Source organism: Apus apus, chromosome 18 (assembly GCF_020740795.1).
Source record: "Apus apus isolate bApuApu2 chromosome 18, bApuApu2.pri.cur, whole genome shotgun sequence".
In the NCBI taxonomy this organism is placed as follows: domain Eukaryota; kingdom Metazoa; phylum Chordata; class Aves; order Apodiformes; family Apodidae; genus Apus; species Apus apus.
This window is the reverse complement of record NC_067299.1, coordinates 7,656,060-7,674,052: the sequence shown is the minus strand read 5'-3', so window position 1 is coordinate 7,674,052 and position 17,993 is coordinate 7,656,060. Positions and strand designations below refer to the sequence as shown.

Sequence of the window (17,993 nt, the reverse complement as noted above, 5' to 3'; positions counted from 1 at the left end):
TTTTTAAGGCATTCCTCTTCAAAACCACCAGCTCTAACTGCATGTTAGTAGCAGGATATAGATACACTGCTAAAAATGGGACTGAAGCACTTCAACTGTAGTCATGTGCATTAAGAGTTTGGAGCATTTTCTTCATCACCTTCAGATCTATGGCCAAGTGGGTAAAGAAAAACCAATAAGCAGTGGAGGAAAGTCCAAGTGGCACATTTTGGAGAGTAATGACCTGCTCCTTCAGCCTCCTTTCAGCTGAGTCCTAAGTAGGGGCCAGTTCAAGAGCTCATTTTGCACCACCAGTATTACCAGCCCCTGCAACCATCCATGAAGCCATTGACACCTCAACGACAGGAGGACAAGAGGAGGAATGGCCATGTCACTGCCATACATCTGCAGAACAAGAAACCCAAACCTGCCAGCACCTGATTGACCACAAGAATTCCTTGCCTCTGCCACCTCACACAGGTAGGTTAGAGAAACACGGGCAGCGCTGGAGTCAGCTCAGAGCGACAGCAGAACACCCAGAGGGCAGAGATGTGCCTTTCCAACCTGAACCAGCACAAAATGCAGCTCCAGCAGTTGTGCTCTGGGATGAGGGAACGATCCCTGCTCTGCACACACTCCCCAGGGAGGTGGGGTCGTGCTGACTGTGCCAGTCAGCACCTTCCCAGGGGAAGGTCACACCTTTACACCTGGTGCCATCCACTGGAGCAAAGCAGACCTGCATGATCCCCGTGCCCCTGCTCAGACAATGTACAGGATTTTTACTACCTCTTCCTTTTTTTTTTTTTTTTTTTTTGTAGTAACACAGAAGGGATGACAGGTGCTGCCCAGCTTTGGAGATGAGCAAGAACCAGTTGCAGTTCCATATTCTCAATGACATTTGTGAAAAGAGATTACAAAACAGTGCATTTCTTGTGCTTTTCAGGAAGTATCAGAACTCAACAGAAAAATTTCAAGGAGCTAAATTCTCAGTACATTTTTCATTATATTTTTTGGGGGGGATTAGCATTTATCTGTTCAGGAGACACACAGCTCACTCATGCCCACCACGTTTCAGCAGCATTCAGAGTCTTCAGCAAAAAGTGGTTACCACAAAATGGTAAAAAGGAAAAACAGAAAAGTACTGAAAGAAGATCAATATCCAGTGTCCTGCTAATAAAGTCATATTTTAATATAAAATATTCATACAGCATACTCTACACCTCATTCTCTCTGCTAGCTGAATACTGTTACTGACTATTCAAACAGAAAAACTTCAACCACTTTGCTCTTCAATGTTTTGGAGGGACAATATGGTTTCCAGCAGCTACTTTGATCACAGTAGTGGGGGGAAAGGAAAGAGGGAAAGACAAGGGGGGTAAATGTTCCAAAACTCTATATTAGGTTACGAAGTTGGCTGAAAGAGGGGAAGTTTTTCAGAAGGTAAGGACTGATCCCACTCAGTGGAACACGAAACACCACACTCATTAGTGTTTCCATTAGAAAGTTCTCCTTCCTACACTGCACGTCACCCTGGTGCTCTCTTCCTGCCCAGTACGAAACCTTTTTCCCCTCTAGAAACAAAACTTAGTCATTGCTCCCCTCTGGTGTCATCTGCTCTTTCGGTTAGAGTTAAATAATAATTAATGTTGCTATAAAGATGAGTTAAAAACCCCAAATGCAGCCTTGGAGCCAGCTCATCAGGGTGTCATGTTTCAGGCAGCTGATTAATGTCCGTCAGTTTTGTGTCGTTCAGGATTGCGCGGATTCTCTCCAGGGAATCCGCCTGCCGGATCCGCTCCAGCTGCACCTGCAGGGAACCAAGAGATGCCATGAGGCAGGGCAAGTGCAAGAGCACAGGCCAGGCAGTGCTGGCCATCCCTAGTGCCAGCAGAAGAGGTATCAAAACATCACTGGTTGGAAAGTGGAAGGCCCGAAGGAGCACAAGCTGAATTTCGAACCAGGAATGGGCAGGAAGGAAGACATCAGGCAGTTGGGTTTTTGCAATAAAAAGCCACTCTCTGGAGGGCTCAAATAAGCCCTCATCATCCCTGTGTTTTGCCCAGTAACCAGTCAGTGACACCACACTGGCCAGCCAAACTGGAGGGGATGTGCAAAGCAACATCTAAGTGCAGACCTAACAAACACCTCTCCAGATCAGAGCTCAATTCAAATTATATTTCTAACATTTACAATCTTTGTATTAGGACCTGAGCTTTTAGTTGTCAATTCCCAACTAGTGGTTAATTGATTAATCCTCTCCATTGCTGACCCCTAACTTGGCCAGTGGACACCTGCCACAAGTCACACTGGCCCAGGCTCTGCTGAGAAGGTCAGGGAAAGAATTAACCCTGTCTGACTATCAAGAAAAATCCTCCTTTGATGGCAACATGTTACTCCACAGATCTTGTACTGCACACAGTGGAGATGGTACAAACCACTGTTCAAACTGAGAGCACCAACTGCTGAGAAACTCATGTGTGATCAGTCCTTAGGGGCAGAAGGAAAACACAAGATGTAGAGGTACAACACTCCTACCGAGCTCAGTACTGAAGGCCAGCTAAAATACCTGTGAGTTTTGGAAGAGTGTGCCACATATCTTCAAAGTGGTGTATATGTGGAAAAGTGCTGTATATGTTTTTGCTCTAAGAACTGCATAAACCAGTGCATGTGGTACTTGAAAAAAAATAAAATAGAGAGGATGATGACAAGCAAGAAGCAACTTCACCAGCCAGGACAAATCAATAGTCTCCTTTGTTCTACCTACTCCATAAATAGCCAGAACAAAGGAGCACAGTTCCCTATTGTCCATCCAGCTAAACTCTCACTAGTGAATAATCTCCTATATTTCTGTTTTAGTTTTCCAAATAAACCTGAACACTTGACCCAAAAAAAGTGTATTTTTAATTCTGCTGAATTTCACTGAGCAGGCTGCCCAAGAACTCAAAGGAAACAGTGCTCAGATTCACTGCCTCCTTTGTGAGCAAGACTTCCAGCAAGCTGGAATGTGAGAGGGGTGCAAATTCTAAAAACAGACACAGGGTGAGACCAATCTAGCCTGGCTCCCTGAGGAGACAGACACAAACACAGAATCTGCAGGTCTCTCCGTGCCCTCTACAGTTAACAGAAAAAGAGATCAGCCTGACAAACTGGAACTAGCAACAGTGACAATGGCAAGAATGAGAGTTTTAGATAGTACAGTAACTGTGTATTTTTGCTGCTGAGAATTGGTTGGAACCAAGTAATCAGAATAAAATCCCCAGTAGGCTTTAATACTAATATTATGCTAGGAATACTTGATCAGTTTATCACTCTAACAACTTCTAAAGTAGTTCATAAATACCAACATAATAACATCTACAACTGCTCCTTATTTTAAGCAGCTCTGGAGAAGTAAAAAAACCAAAAAACCCAAACTGACTTAATTTCCCTTACCTGAAGTGTCTGAGAAAGCTTTACAAAATCTCTCTGCACTTGCTCACTGACATCTAATTCAGTCTGTAACCGCTGAGCTTTGTTCTTCTCTTCAAATACCAGCTGCTCAAGGTTTGCCTGAAGAGAGAGAGATTCTTTATGCTAAGCTTGCAGTGAATTAAAAAGAAGCTTGTATAGACTGATTTAAAAGTGACACTAGAGCAAAGAACCATGGTTATTCTCAGAGTCCTGTCAAGAAATGAAACCAATCACTCTATATGTCTGTTTTCCTAACTGCAGAATCAGGGGTTAACACCCATGAGACAAACATCCTCCTTAGACGGGTGAAAGAATGAAAAAGCTTCGTGTCTTTTCACAGCACTATGTCTAAGGATCTCAAAATAAATTAAAAAAAAGCAGATTTCTAGGTTTTAGTGAAACATGACCACAGGGGAGGGCAGTAATCTGCTGGTGGAAACAGAATTATCTTACTATCTTTTGAGTTTTAGTCAAAAACTTCTTCGGGGAAGTGGAAAAAAAAACCCACAAACCAGGGGAGAGAAAGCAGATCACAATCAATTCCTCTGACTCTGTCCTACAGCAACAACAAAATGACATATATTCATAAGTATCAAAGCATTCAAACCAGGAAGCTTGCTATATGCAGAGATGTTACTGGAGCCTAACACTGCAAGACAATTCAAAGGAGATATTCAAATTAGCAGCATTTTAGATCCATGCCTTTATAAACCCAAGAGCAAAGGGATTGGGATGGGGATTTAAACACACTATTTCACTGCCAGAATCTTATCAACATGCAAAGGATTCCCTTTCCATTCCTATGTAGTGATACATTCCCTGACCACAGTTTGATCCCCTTACAAGTTGCACATATACTTCACACCTAAGCATCACATCTACCTTTGCTGCCATCTCCTTCTTCAGCTGCTCTTCTAAAGTGTTTTTTGCTTCCTGCAGACTCTCCAGTTGCTGCAGGTTTTCCTGCGAAGAACTTTCCAACTATAAAATAATGGTAATAATAATAAAAAAAAGCATTAACTAAGACTCCTAACATTGCAATTTCTTAACAGTCCCTCTGCACAGGAAGATTAGTCTGAATACACCTCAATAACCTCCCCTAGGGCCACAGAAAACACCTAAATAGCATCTTTTTCTCCATTTATATCCTTTTGCAGCTGGAGAGAACTGGCCAAACCTGCCATCTAAGTTATTACTAAGCAGCCAAGTATTAGTTAGGAATGAAGTCAACCTAATGTTTTGGTTGCAGATCAATAAACAGACAAAACACCTTCTAAGGAAGAGAACCATGAATGTGTCCCAGTCCTACACTTGCATCAATCCAGCTGTTCTCTGTCCTTCACAGTTCCAGGCATTCCTTTTGGAATGGTGGCAGAAGCAGTTACAACATGGGTGCATCTACAATCTTAGTTGATACCAAGAGTGGCAACAGAATGAGAGTGCCCAGCACAGTGTCAGCTCCTTCAGTAAGAAAACCAGTGCAAATGCACAGACTGGTTTTCCTTCTTAGAGAGAGGAAGAGTTATCTATGCAAACAAGCCCTCCAGCATCCCACAGGTAGGTTGAGATGGAGGAATAAAATGTTACACGTTTCAGAAGCCTCTCCTTAGTTCAGCCCTCTTTCTCTTCAAATACTGGGCATCACATAAAAATACAACTGAAGTGTTGCTGACACCTCAAAGGGAAATGGGAAAAAGTTCATTTTCTCTGATACGAAGACATTGATGTCACAGGCACCAATCCAGTGTCACTGATAAAACCAGCAGAAGAAAAAGAATCCTATTCTCTTTGGGTAAAAACAAAACAAAACATCCCACAGTGAGAGCCTCCTTACCTGTTCCTTTTCCACTTTTATTCTTTCCAGTTCAGCTTTTAAACTGGAAATGGAAGCTGCAAACCAAGAATATTAAAGCTTAAATGCAAGAAAAACACAGGAAACTGGACATACCCTGTTTACTTCTGTTAATATTTAAAGGAAAATTAAGCACATGCTACATCAAAGGTACCTCAAATGCAAACAAATAATTGTACTTTTGTTTTCAGCTGCACAGCTTTTGTGTATCTGCTATCAAAAACTGACAAGTTTTAAAAATTCAGACAAGTCTTCTTATCACAAAATCAAGTCTTAATTTATCTCACCCATTTCTAATATTCCTATTTCTAGACTGTTTTACCCCTGCTCACCTATTTCCTCTTTGCAATTCTCTATTTCCAGCTGTAGAGTTTCTTCTATATTTTCTTTCAAATACTGTTCAGCTTGAATCTGTTCTTTTAAGAATAAAATCTCTGCCTTCAGTTTCTCCTCAAGGTGATCTGCTGCTGTCCTCACACTGATTATGTCTTCACGATATTTTAAGATCAGCTCACGGAGCTCCTGAATCAACAGTTGGCAAAGTTTTGTGTTAGAATCTCCAGATACACACAGTATACACATTTTTATCAAGATACAAGCCAAAGACAAAGGTTTATCCCAGGGTTTGTCCCACCATACCAGATCTTGCATCCAAAGAGGTATTAAAACAAAGTCACAACAGTTTGCTTGGCCACAGTAAATGGAAAACCTGTGAAGATTCATGTTTCTCCAGGTTTATGACTCTCTTGCCCAGCCCTTCACCTTCAGTCTTTTAAGGCTGATGGGCTTGAGCATAAGGGAGTGGCCATGAAAAGGATCACCAGGCTTATCATTATTTAATGATTATTACTGGTCTTAATGCCTGGATAGAAATTAAAGTGACTGACTTAGCTCAATTTACTGCATCGACATCCACACTGGAGCTGTGGTGAATCACAGAATCATCACAGAATGGTTTGAGTTGGAAGGGACCTTAAAGATCCCTTGTGTGCCCACTTGCAAAATGCAGCCTTAACTACCAGAACCAGGTAAGCCCAGAGTCTCCTGACAACAGAGCACTCATCAGGCAACAGTTAACTCATTTCATTACCCTGAAGCATGTCCAGGGCACAGTGGGATCAGACTGCTGGTTTTGTACATCACAGACTCACAGGGTTGAAATCCAGATTGCTGCTCATTGTGCTGTTTGAGTCACCTTTTTGATAAAGATTCTTCCAGGGAGATCTAGTCACGTGCATTATTTGTGGTAATGATTTTAAAACGGGTTACCTCTGCTGCTTCTGGTAGAATGAAATCTTCAGCCTGCTGTAAGGACACGTGCAAGCTGTGTTTTCCTTGAAGACTTTCATTATCTTTTTGCAGTCTCATCAACTCCTCTGAAACCTGCTCCCTTGACTGTGTCAGGACAGCCTCCAATGCAAAGAAAAACATAAATTCTCACTTAGAGTCAAGCTCAGACCACTTACTGTCATTGCTTTCAGAAGCTGGGTGAATTGATATTCATTGTAAAGAAGGAAAACAAAATGCTGGTGTGGATCAACACCATCAGTTCTCTCTTGCCTGGTCTGAGCACCAGAAATAAAGGCAAGACCAACCTGGCAGGAGGGAAGGAAAAAGTGGTAAATTCAGCACTGTGAAGCCTCCCAGTTTTCTTCTGTATTTACCCACTAGCTGTGCTCATGGAGTGGGGGCAGAGGGGGAATCACATGTGGATTCAGGAACTGGCAGGGATGTTTATTACAACCACCTAACAACTCAGCTGTAAAATCAGGTTATTCAAAAACCTTAAACATTCATCCCGAAACTTTCAACAGAAAGCATCTGCCTCCCACTGTCTTCCAAGAAAAACAAACCAGCTGATCCCTTGTGAAGAAAAAGGATCAAGAAAACAGTTTGCAATACAAAAGAAAAAAAAATCAGGGAATTTCTCTTGAGAAGAATGATTGCTTCTGCACAGGGAAACAGGACCTGACCTCTGACAGAAGGTACCCTTTGTATTAGAGGTGGACAGCATGAAAAGTATTTTCAGATCAATATATTTTCTGAATCTCCATTAGGTGGGCACTTGGGCAGAACATCACAGAGAACATTTCTACAATGTCCTGATGTTCTACAGACAATCCCAGGCCCCAGAAATGCAATATATTTGGGTTCTCATTACTAAGAATGAATGCTTAGTCCCTACATGCTATGAAAGGGAAATAAGAAATTTTATTCTAATATAGAAAGGAATGAATGCTCTGAGGAAGACAGACTTTATTCTGCCTAGAAGATGGGATCCTATTCCTGTTCTCTCATTAATTTCTGTAAGATGCTCAAAATAGTTTAAAAAAAAAAAAAGTAAGCTCCCATACATACCTCTTCCTGGGTTTAGGGCTGATATTTTAAGTCTGACCTGTAAAAACACTGAGCATTCATCTCTAAAACTCAAGAAAATATTCACTAGTGGTGGTATTTGTGGCAAATCCTAAAAAATTGTCTTGAGAAAAATCTATTCTGACTTCAGAATAAGGGGCAGAAGAAGCTGGTGAGTGATCCATATCAATCAACATGCACGAACACAGAAAATATGACCATCCAGCACCTGCTACCAGAGCTCACTCAATCAGTATCTTTACATGTTCAGATGCACATCCCTCTTGAGCCAAGCATGGCTGAGCAGCAGGACAAAGCCTTTTACAAACACATTGAGCTCCAAAGGTTAGACAAACAGTGCTGCTCAAGTGATCTCTGGGTTTGAGCTCTTACCATTTGCTCCTGGACACTCCTCTTGGCTTGTGAAAACGCCTGCTGCAGCTCACTGAGGAAGTTCTCTGACTTCTGACATTTAGCCATAAGCAAAGAGATCTTAGAAAAAGAAAACCCACACAAAGACAGAAAGCATGAAACAGATTTTGAAGGAGAAATAACTATTGAAGTGCTCTTGCCTGTTATCATGACTAACATACATTTTGAAATTTCAAACTCATTCACTAAAGTTCATTCTGTTCACCCCTTCCTCAGTAAAGCAGCAGCACAGCTCAGCTCAGTGAGATGCTGTGCTTCTGTACCAGTAATATGATTATATTCCATTTACCAAACTCTAAACAACAAATAAACAGTGACCTCTGATCAGATTTCCATGTAAGCCATTCAGAGACCCTGCAGGGAAACTGCAAAGCAACTACCTACGTTTTCAACATTTTCTTTGAGGTAATTTATTGCACCTTCTCTGAAAGCACAGATCTTCAAAAACTTTACAATGAAGTCACTCTACAACCACACAAGCTCAGCAGTAAGATAAGCACTACTTAATTAAGAGCATCCTGGTACAGCCAAAATAAAGAATGCATATACATGTTCCTGCCACCTAAAGCAGACTTTGTCTAATGACCACTGTTTTTTTATAAGAAATATATAATGGTGGGATGGAAGAGAAAAGATCTTCTAGATCAATTGAAATAAATTCAATGTCCTGTACACAGCATTTCCCTAATACTGTGATCTTTAACAGGCCAAAAGGTGATGATTCTTCTTTTGAAAGCTATGACTACCACACATCCTATTTGGCTCTGTTGTTACATACATGTCTCAACCTGAAACATCTTTTCAGTGGGATATTATTTTAAGGAAGTCTAGTCCATATTCTGGACCAAGGGCTGTTACTGCCAGCTCAGCTACTCATTAGCTGCACATCTTCACCACAAGACCATTAGCTGAGTGTCAAGTTTTGAGGAGAGCAAGTGGTATGAATAATACCACTTCTACTGACAAGAACAAGGACCAAGACAGTGACCAAGGGCTACTTTTGCACACAGGGGTGACTTCATACACAGGTCACTTCAAAACTTAAACATTACTCAAATTCCAATTATCACCCCTGTAACAGGTTTCAAGATTTTAAATGAAATTCTAGGGCCAAAATTTTGATACCAGGGTGTTAGAGACAGGTCAGACTTATCTAGAAACTGTGACAGACGCGAGTGGAGCTTCACTTATCCTAGAAATTCTTAATTTTGTTGCCTCTACAGCAGGTACTCCATGCATACCTGACAGAAGCCAAAAGTTCTTGTTACATACTTATGAATAACATTTCATGATTCCTACCATCTCAGGTAGAAGATGCTTGTACCTGATTAGAGGAATCCTCTGCACTTTGTTTCATGTAATCCTCCAATTCCTGTTTATCTTTCATTGTCTTTTCCAGCTGGTCATTAGCCTGTCTCAGCATCACCTGCAGCTTTTTCACCTGTGTTATTGGAACAAAATAATGTTATTTTCCATTCTTTTGGGGAGTATTTACTTCCTGAACAAAATTATAACCCACCCCACTGCACCCCAAACCACAAAAGAAATCCCTCAAAACCCTATTCAACCTAGAAGATCCTTTGCTATTGTTTTTTAAACAACCTGCATCACAGATTAAACCTATAGGGAAATTTGGGACATCAGGCTGCATCATGTAATGACTTCAATCACTTATTTCAAAGGAGAATGTGACTCATGCCTTCTGTACCCAGCTGAAAATTGTTCTTCTGTATATGGCAGGAAACAAACATCTTTCAATACTTTAGAGTCAATTTATGCTGCTAAAATGAGGTCCTCTAATTTTTCCTTGGCTGGTAAGAATGCTTGCAATTTCAAAGATAATAGAATTCAATGCATGAAAAGCATTTTAGAACATAAATTATGAAAGATACTGAGTTCAGCTTGAGCACAGTTTTTCTAAAGCAGTGCCTTTACTGCATGGTCTTATTGCACAGGATAAAGTGGTTCTCCAAGGTGAATCCTTAAGAAATAGGAGCACATGGTGCTCATGACCACATAACAGTAATAAATCAGGTCTTATCAATAAAATGTCAGATGTTATCTAGATTTTAAGTATGCTGCCATTGTTCAGTTACAAGCAATGAATGAAACAGCAGATGGCTCATTGTTGCACCTTTAGTGATATGAACAACTGCAGCAGAAGTCTTGCTAAAGCTTGAAGAGAAATCCCACCTGGTCTCTTGTCTCAGCCTCCTGAATCTGGATGCCTTGCAACTGCTTCTCATAATTGGAGCACATGTCACAGCGTCTCCCCAGCTTGTTCCCTGCATTCTGCACCTGGAGAACACAGAGTTATCACCTGCCATAAAGGCCAGAACACTCACAAGGGAATGCAGGAGTGCTACATACTCTCAGCTGTGTTGTGTGATCATAAAACGTTACAGATGAAAGACAGTGCCAGAATGAGGTGATGGCCAGATTAAGCTGCTCTAAAAGTGAGGGAGAACAGCTTTTCCTGGCCTGAGTTAGCACAAAAGCAATAGGCCATGACATGCAACAGTTCAGCAAGTCATCCAGTGTGTCCTTTTTGGAATATATTACTTAATTACCTTTGCAGAAACAGACATCTTGGAGAAAAGCTTTCAACAGACTATGGCATTTTTTTCATGCAAGTATTTTGTATTACAAATCCAATTATAAACACCCTGCTACAGTGTTGGGGTTTTTTTGTTTTGGGGAGTTATTGTGTGTGTTTGGGTTTTTTGGTTTGTCTTTTTTTTGTTGGGGTTTTTTTTTGGGGGGGGTGTGTTTGTGTTGGTTTTTTTTAATCAACACAAACCAGTTAAAAAGCAGGTCAGTTCATCAGCTCAAGACTTCCATAAGTATTTTTCCTCCTGGAACTGAGCTTTGAATATTTTTCAAGGGCACATATTTTTGTTCTCTAACAGTCATCAAGCTTTATTTACTTTTTAATACCTTTCTCCAGTATTGCTCTGTGTCAGAATCTGAGTAATCAGCTAACAGAACAACTTGGAAAGAATAAAGTAGAAGACAGGCAGATTTAAAAAAAAAAGGAAAAGAATCTGATCCAAATAGGAGAGAAAAAAAAAAGAAGTGTTGGGGTGTGCATGAGGGGAACCAAGAGTTTCAAATTGTAACAGTTTTGGCCAAGGGGACAAATTGGAAGTTTTAGCAAAGCTCCAGCTGCAAGTCAGGTTTGAGCTGAAATGGGATTTGTATTCATTGCTCCATGTGCCCCCCACACAGAGTGGCATTCACATCCCCTGCCTGTACTCCTGCCTCCAGAAACATGTGGGAAGCAGTGCCCTTCTCCTCTGAATTCTAAGAAAGGGTTGAAGTAAAGTGTCACCAAAATGTCAACAGGGCAAGGAAATACTCAAGAGCAGAGGATTTAATTCGGCTCAGAGATCACGACACAGGAATTTCTCCAGATATTACAAAAATTAGTAGCAACACACACAAAAAGAGCAACTTCACAGTAGGTTTGGAGAGACCTCCTAAGCAATGATTTGCAGATAAGTCAAACTGCAACGAATTGAGAAAATAAAGTATCTGTAATTCTTAATTTCATCTGTCCTTTACTTGGCCTGTTCTCTTTCACTGCATTCTTACATCCCTTTTCTTTTTTACCCCCATCTTGTCTTCCTTCTTGCCCATTATGGGTTGTTTTTCTCCTTATGGATTGTTGCCTCCCCTTTCTTCCCCTTGCTGTGTTGCTCCTTGGCCTCTTTCCTTCTGAAAGAGTACCCACAGGAGCCCTACAACACTCCTCTTTTCAGTGATAAACCAAATGCAAGCTTTGAACTAGCATCACATAAAGCTGCTGAAAAATTGACAGGCAGAACACCCAGAAGCAATAATTTCTTTGCTCATCCAGATTGGAACTGGCACAGTGTTAAGTCTAATCTGCTGCTTGTCACCCCCAGAAATTGCATTCTGATAATGCAAATCCCCAGCAATTTTCTGAAGCTTCCTTTGTGTGTTATGCATATCTTGGCTGCTCATTCCTAAACTGCACTCCATGCACAATGCTCAGTGAACTCCTTGGCATACAAACCAGCACTGTTAGCTCTGCTCCTTTCGTTAATCTCTGCACTTCCCTTGTCACCCCCAGGTTGCACCATAACGTCCTTTCCCCAGCTTCCCATTTTTCTCCTTTTCTTTGAGTTCTCCCATCTTTTTTCACCCTCTCACATATTTGCAAGATCAGCAGCTACCTCTGCCAGAGCCTCTTAAGTGAAAAATATCCTGTTTTTTAGTAAAACTGACTTTCCCACCAGCAGAGTCAGCCCATACGGTTTACACCAGATGTGCTTTACCCACAGAAGTGCTCCAAGAGAGAAAAGTGAAGAGCCACACATGATGCCACCTATTTCCTTCCACACCTGACTCTGTGTAGAGCAAATCAGGCAGAGCTTTCCCCCCTCCAGCAGGCAGCCCCCAGGGTGCAGGCAGCCTGGTGTGCAGGCTGTGAGGACTCACCTCCTTCTGCAGCAGGTTCCACTCGGTCTCGCTCACCAAGCGGTACCCGCTGGGGGACACGTAAGCACTTTCCAGCCCTTGTGTGACACTGGAAAGCAGTGAAGCTGTCTCTTCTTGCTCTGGTGTCATTGCCTTGATTGCTTTTTCCTGGTCTTTGGTTAACATGAACCCACTTGGCATTTGCAGAGACCCAAGGGAAGCTGTATCAAAGTTCTCAGACACTGAATCTGCTCCAACAAGTGGTCCAAAATCTGACTCATCCAGGTTCCCAGCAGATTTTGCTTTGTTGTTGTATCCTAAAGCTTTGGACTGTAAAGATCCAGAGGTCCCCAGACTGTCTGTTGACTGTGCTCTCCGTAGTCCATCTTTAAACATATCATTTTCTGATTTATTGAAAGATTCACCAGAGGAAAGAAGCAGGTCTGCATCCAACGAATGGGCTGAGCCATGGGTGCTATTTACATGCACCTGGAATGGAAAAACAAGGATGAAAAAATTATATACTCTAGGCCAGAAGCACACAGAGGTGCAAGAGGAATGCTGGACACTAAGTATCAGATGTAGTAAAAGCAAATTTAAATTGGCTTTGGCAAGAACATCTGATCACTAAATTTAAGAGAGCAGAGAAAAGGAAAGAGAAGTGAAATGTATGAGGTAGAATTTATAAAAAACCTGAAAACAAACAAGCAAAAAAAGGTCTTCTGAAAACAGAGTGTTCTTGTAAGACCTGTCTTCCTGCCAGACCAGCAAGGACACAGTCACTTTACATCTTCCTATATTTGGAACCAGGTGCTTCTTCCACTGAGGAGATACTTGCAGTATCACCTCTATAATCTACACAACAAAAGGCAAATACCTCACTCCTACAAGCAAATTCAGAAGACTTTTGTAAAACATAAAACTTTACCTAACATAAAAATAAATGGAGAATGATAGACTTCAAATCTACTCCATATTGACAAGTCAACGTTCTTTTCCTAATTCTTTCTTCTGCTTTGAGTGTGTGACAAAATATTGCAAGAGGAAGAAATATCTTCTTGAAAAGATTATTTGTAGATAAAATAAAATGAAATGGGAAAAGGCTGAGCTTGAACAGAAAGGAATCCTGGGGAATGTCAATACCAAAAACCACATTAACTGTCCTGTGATGTATATAAGGCACATTAAGTCTCTTGATCTATTTTTATTTATTTGCAGCACTGAAAAGAGAGCAGTAAAGCTTTATTTAAAAAGCTTCTGACTGCTTTCAAAATACCTTCCAATAAATGATCTACTTCTGCTTTGCCATTAGACATGCAAAGAAAACAACACTGAAAAGTGAGTTTTCTTGAGAAAAATAATTAGGGAAATAGGTCCAGCAGAAAGTAGCAGATGGCTGGTACTTCCATATAGATGCTTACAACTTACAGCTATATATTATGTTCTGGTTTTATGACTGTTGTAAATGCCTTGTTTTCATAATCTGTAGACATAATATTTATATTTAAATATATATATACAAGTTGGAGTTCATAACAAAAAGCCAAGAGAATACAGAGGAATAAAAATGCATCCTCAGACAACAAGTGTTTGGTGATAAAAAGCAATTTGTTAGCAGTTCAGGAATCAAATTATGACAAGTTGCAAGCCATGACTGGTAATAAGATTCATTCCCACTGGTAAAACACACGCTGTACAGTAAAAAAGGTCATAAATAGCAGCAAAAACAAATCCATAAATAATTAAAAATAAAACCAGTCTGGAAACTATGCTCTTTCTCAGTATGTAGAATTTTCCATGATACGTAATTCCTAGCATTGAGTAAGTGTTGTGATTAAAGGACTAAAGACTGTCCTAGGAAATAAGATTGAAGAAAACATCAGAAGATTAAAACTTCTGTTCATCATCAATATTTTTCATTTGCATGTCTGGAACCAGAAGTGTTAGCACACAATACAGTATTTGAATAGAAAGTTGTATCCTTACTGTAGATTTAAGGTTATAGCTAGACCTCAGCTACATTTAGATTTTATTATTCTGAGCATTTTTCTGCATTCTGAACTGTTATAAATGATTGATAAGAATGAAGGGCAGAGTCTAGAACTTTTTTCCCTTCAAAAAGGTTAAATAAAACAGGCAAAATACTGATTCACACTGCACATTCTCAAGTCTCTTGAAGCTTACATAAGCTTCTATAGCACAAAACTTGGTTTGTTTTTATTACTTTGTCCCTATTCTGACTTACAAAACCAAAATGGAACCTGACAGATGATCAGATAAACAAGGAAAATGTAGTAGGAAAGGACAAGTCATTGCCCGTTTTGATACTGTTTCCAAATTCCAACCTGTGGGCTCATGTGAAAAGCTTAGGCAAATTCCAAATACAATTTCAGCTTGTCCTCATGTGTGACCATCTGCAACACCCAAATGGCTAACTAATGACATCCAGCAGCAGCAGTTTTCTACCTGTTATAATGGATTTACTAACATAGCTCAAGCAGCTTCCCCAGAAACTCAGTGCTGAGCTCCAGCTATTAGCTTGGCTAAAAAAAAAAAAAGCTTATTTTTTCCTTGTTGAACAGATGTGGACAAAAAGCTCAACTCACACAGCTGGATGTAGCTCAATATATACAGATACACACATCATGATCTGGCACATGCTGAACAACTGGCTAACTTCACCACTGGTGATCTCAGACCTGTCTAACCAGTTTAAGGTTAGTACAGAATTCAGCAAGCAGGTTAGAAAAGTAGCTACAATACACTTGCTGAATGTTCAGATATAACTGGTTTAATTCTGAACATTTAGGTGTGTTAGAATGTGATTATAAATGCCAAGAGAATTTAACAGCAGAACACAAAAGGTAAATTACAGGTTTGAACAGCATCTCTCTGGATTGTAAAGTATTGTCTTCCAATCTTTATTAGAATTTGTATATTAAAGTGCATCTCCAAAGATTTTTCATTGCTTGATAAAAATTATAAGCTACAGATACTAAAGGGCACTAAGTTTGCTTTTCTATTTCTAAACAACAGCCTGGGGAATGGAGGAGTGCTCAGAGTTGCCTTGATCTACCCAATTGTTTTACCTCTTCACTAGAGAGCTGGGTAAGGGTTTCCTCCTGGGCTAGAGAAGACGAAGCTTTTGTTTCATCATCTGAATCTTTTTGCTTCTCCTCCTTTCTCTTGCTAAGCCTTTGCTGATCATCTTCTTCCTAGAAATCAGTGGTTGATAATGAACACATGTAAGTGGGAATAAATTTTGCTGTAATAGTAGTGACACTAGCTTTGCTGATAAACTAACACAGAAGGCACTGGAAAATACCATTTGGGTTAAAAACCCAGTATTTGTCAAATAAGGACTATTTTAGTTAAAATTATAGTGTTGTCGCACCAGGCACCCAAACTTGACTTAAATGAGAACTTACTTTTTGAGTTTAGTGGCTAATTCATGTCCTAGAATAATTTTATTTTTAATATATATAGAGAGAGTTCATTATAGAGATTACCAAATAAGTAACAAAAGTAGATGTTACATTGGCTACAATGTATAGAGTCTGATAACAGGTTGCCCAGGGAGGTTGTGGCTGCCCCTCCCTGGAGGTGTTCAAGGTCAGGTTGGATGAGGCTTGTGCAGCCTGGTCTGGTGGGAGGTGTCTCTGCTCACAGCAGGGAGATTGGAACCTCCCTGATCTTTAGGGTCCCTTCCAACCTTCACCACCATTCTATGATCACTAATGGCCTCATTAACAACCATTATACAAGCAGAACCTTAAAGCAAAACCTGAAAACAAGAAGTGCCTGGATTGCTTGAAACAATGGAATATAACACATGGAAAAAGAATCCAAAGACATCACAGAACATTAAGTCATAAAGCAAATAGACAATCACTTGCATAAGCTAATTTAAAATGAAGCTCTTAAATTATGCCTGAGCTAGGTGCTGTATTGGAAAAACCTAGAAAGAAGTGAAACTTGCTATCCTAACATCCTGAACCCAGATGTTTTGCATCATAAATGATTGTTTCTTTCTCCAAGAGTAACTTCTGGATACAATTACCTTTTCATTTAACAATATTGGCAACGTTACTTTCAAAGTTACTATATTTATTACTATCAAAATATTCACACAAATGGAGAGTTTCTAACTTGGCTGTCACTCAAATGGAGAATTTCTATTAAAACTGTCAGTTATTTTTAAAAATCCTAACACACTTCAATCACTTGTCTCCAACACGCGATTTCCATACCTGTTATACCACATTCAATCTACAGCACTTAAAATTAAGAAAATAATAATAAAAATTTAAAAAGAAAGGAAAGCAGCAAGTAACCTGATCCTTTTTTTTCAGTTCTTCAACCTGTCGGAGCTGCTCAGAGGTCAGAACAATCTCCATACGTTGCATGTCCCTCATCAGCAGACGCTGAGACTCCAGGAACTGGTCGTTGGCTTTTTGCCACGTGTGTTTCAACTGGTTGTGCTGTTGTCTCTCTTGCTCTAAGAGATGGCAGACTATTCACAGATAAAAAGAGTCATTCTGAACCAGAAGTTTTTTAACCTCTTCTCCAAAGAGAAGCTTTTCCATGAATAAAAGTGTTTATTGTTCTCATCAAGAACAGTCAGGCTTTGTTCAAACAATTGTTTAATATGAAATAAGACATTTTCTTAATTCCCTAGGTTGGGTTGTGATTAGGGATGCACTGCTGACAGCTTAAGGCTTCCCAATTAGAAGATTAATGCCTTAACTTCATCCAGGACTTCTAAAAGTTTATTTTTCTTTTGAGCTGGTTTCACAAAAGACTGCCTTCCACATCTCACATCCCTATTTATTTCACCAGAAGGTTCTTGTTTTCATTCCTGTGCAATGATTCTGTGCTGTCCTGGCAGGCACGTACATTTACACATCCATTTCAGCACCAGGCATTCAGAACCAACATTCCTCAGGGAGACATATCAATACATTATGGAAAGAATGCTGGTAACTGTACACAAAGAAAAGGCCCCAGTAAAATCACTTAAATAAGAAGGAAGTTTGAAATACTGTAAGAACGTAGCAGAAATTGAATAGCATCCCTTGAGAGAATGAATGACTCTGATGTTTTCCTCTGTCATAAAAGAACTCCACGCTCAACTCTTCTGTAAACATTTTAAGGGCTTTCACACTTAAGTACTGCTTTCTCCCCCCACAATTCCTTTAAATTCAGTTCAAGTAAGAAATCGGACAAGAATGAACAGCTATGTTTGGTTTTGCATCCTTAGTGTAAGAGAGTCAAAAGGATTATTATTAGGCAGGTACCTTCATGCAGTTCTTTCCTCAGCTTTTCTGCATCTTCTTGCAGGACTGATTTTTGTGTGTTGAGAACAGCCACGTACATCTCCAAGTCTGTCCTACATGACTTCTCAGCTTCCAAGTAATGGTTCAGTTCTTTAACCTGGACAAAAAGAGGGAAATCTGCCATCTCAGTGGAGGAACACCATGAG

General features: G+C 40.1%; 1 protein-coding gene across 2 annotated transcripts in view; it reads right to left on the bottom strand.

Moving 5' to 3' along the window:
- Positions 1 to 1,144: 1,144 nt before the first annotated feature.
- RABEP1 (rabaptin, RAB GTPase binding effector protein 1) overlaps positions 1,145 to 17,993 on the bottom strand; it is a 47,296-nt gene continuing 30,447 nt past the window's right edge. The window contains exons 6-18 of one of the 2 annotated variants that reach the window (XM_051635754.1): positions 17,809 to 17,944; positions 16,846 to 17,024; positions 15,601 to 15,726; positions 12,533 to 13,000; positions 10,262 to 10,366; positions 9,393 to 9,509; positions 8,030 to 8,128; positions 6,551 to 6,691; positions 5,614 to 5,803; positions 5,264 to 5,319; positions 4,312 to 4,410; positions 3,412 to 3,528; positions 1,145 to 1,786 (exon numbers count right to left, since the gene is read on the bottom strand). In XM_051635754.1, the coding sequence (XP_051491714.1) occupies positions 1,685 to 1,786; positions 3,412 to 3,528; positions 4,312 to 4,410; positions 5,264 to 5,319; positions 5,614 to 5,803; positions 6,551 to 6,691; positions 8,030 to 8,128; positions 9,393 to 9,509; positions 10,262 to 10,366; positions 12,533 to 13,000; positions 15,601 to 15,726; positions 16,846 to 17,024; positions 17,809 to 17,944 (1,935 nt within the window). In that variant the 3' untranslated portion in view covers positions 1,145 to 1,684. The remainder of the gene's footprint in view (positions 1,787 to 3,411; positions 3,529 to 4,311; positions 4,411 to 5,263; positions 5,320 to 5,613; positions 5,804 to 6,550; positions 6,692 to 8,029; positions 8,129 to 9,392; positions 9,510 to 10,261; positions 10,367 to 12,532; positions 13,001 to 15,600; positions 15,727 to 16,845; positions 17,025 to 17,808; positions 17,945 to 17,993) is intronic. The other variant, XM_051635755.1, reaches the window with a different exon arrangement.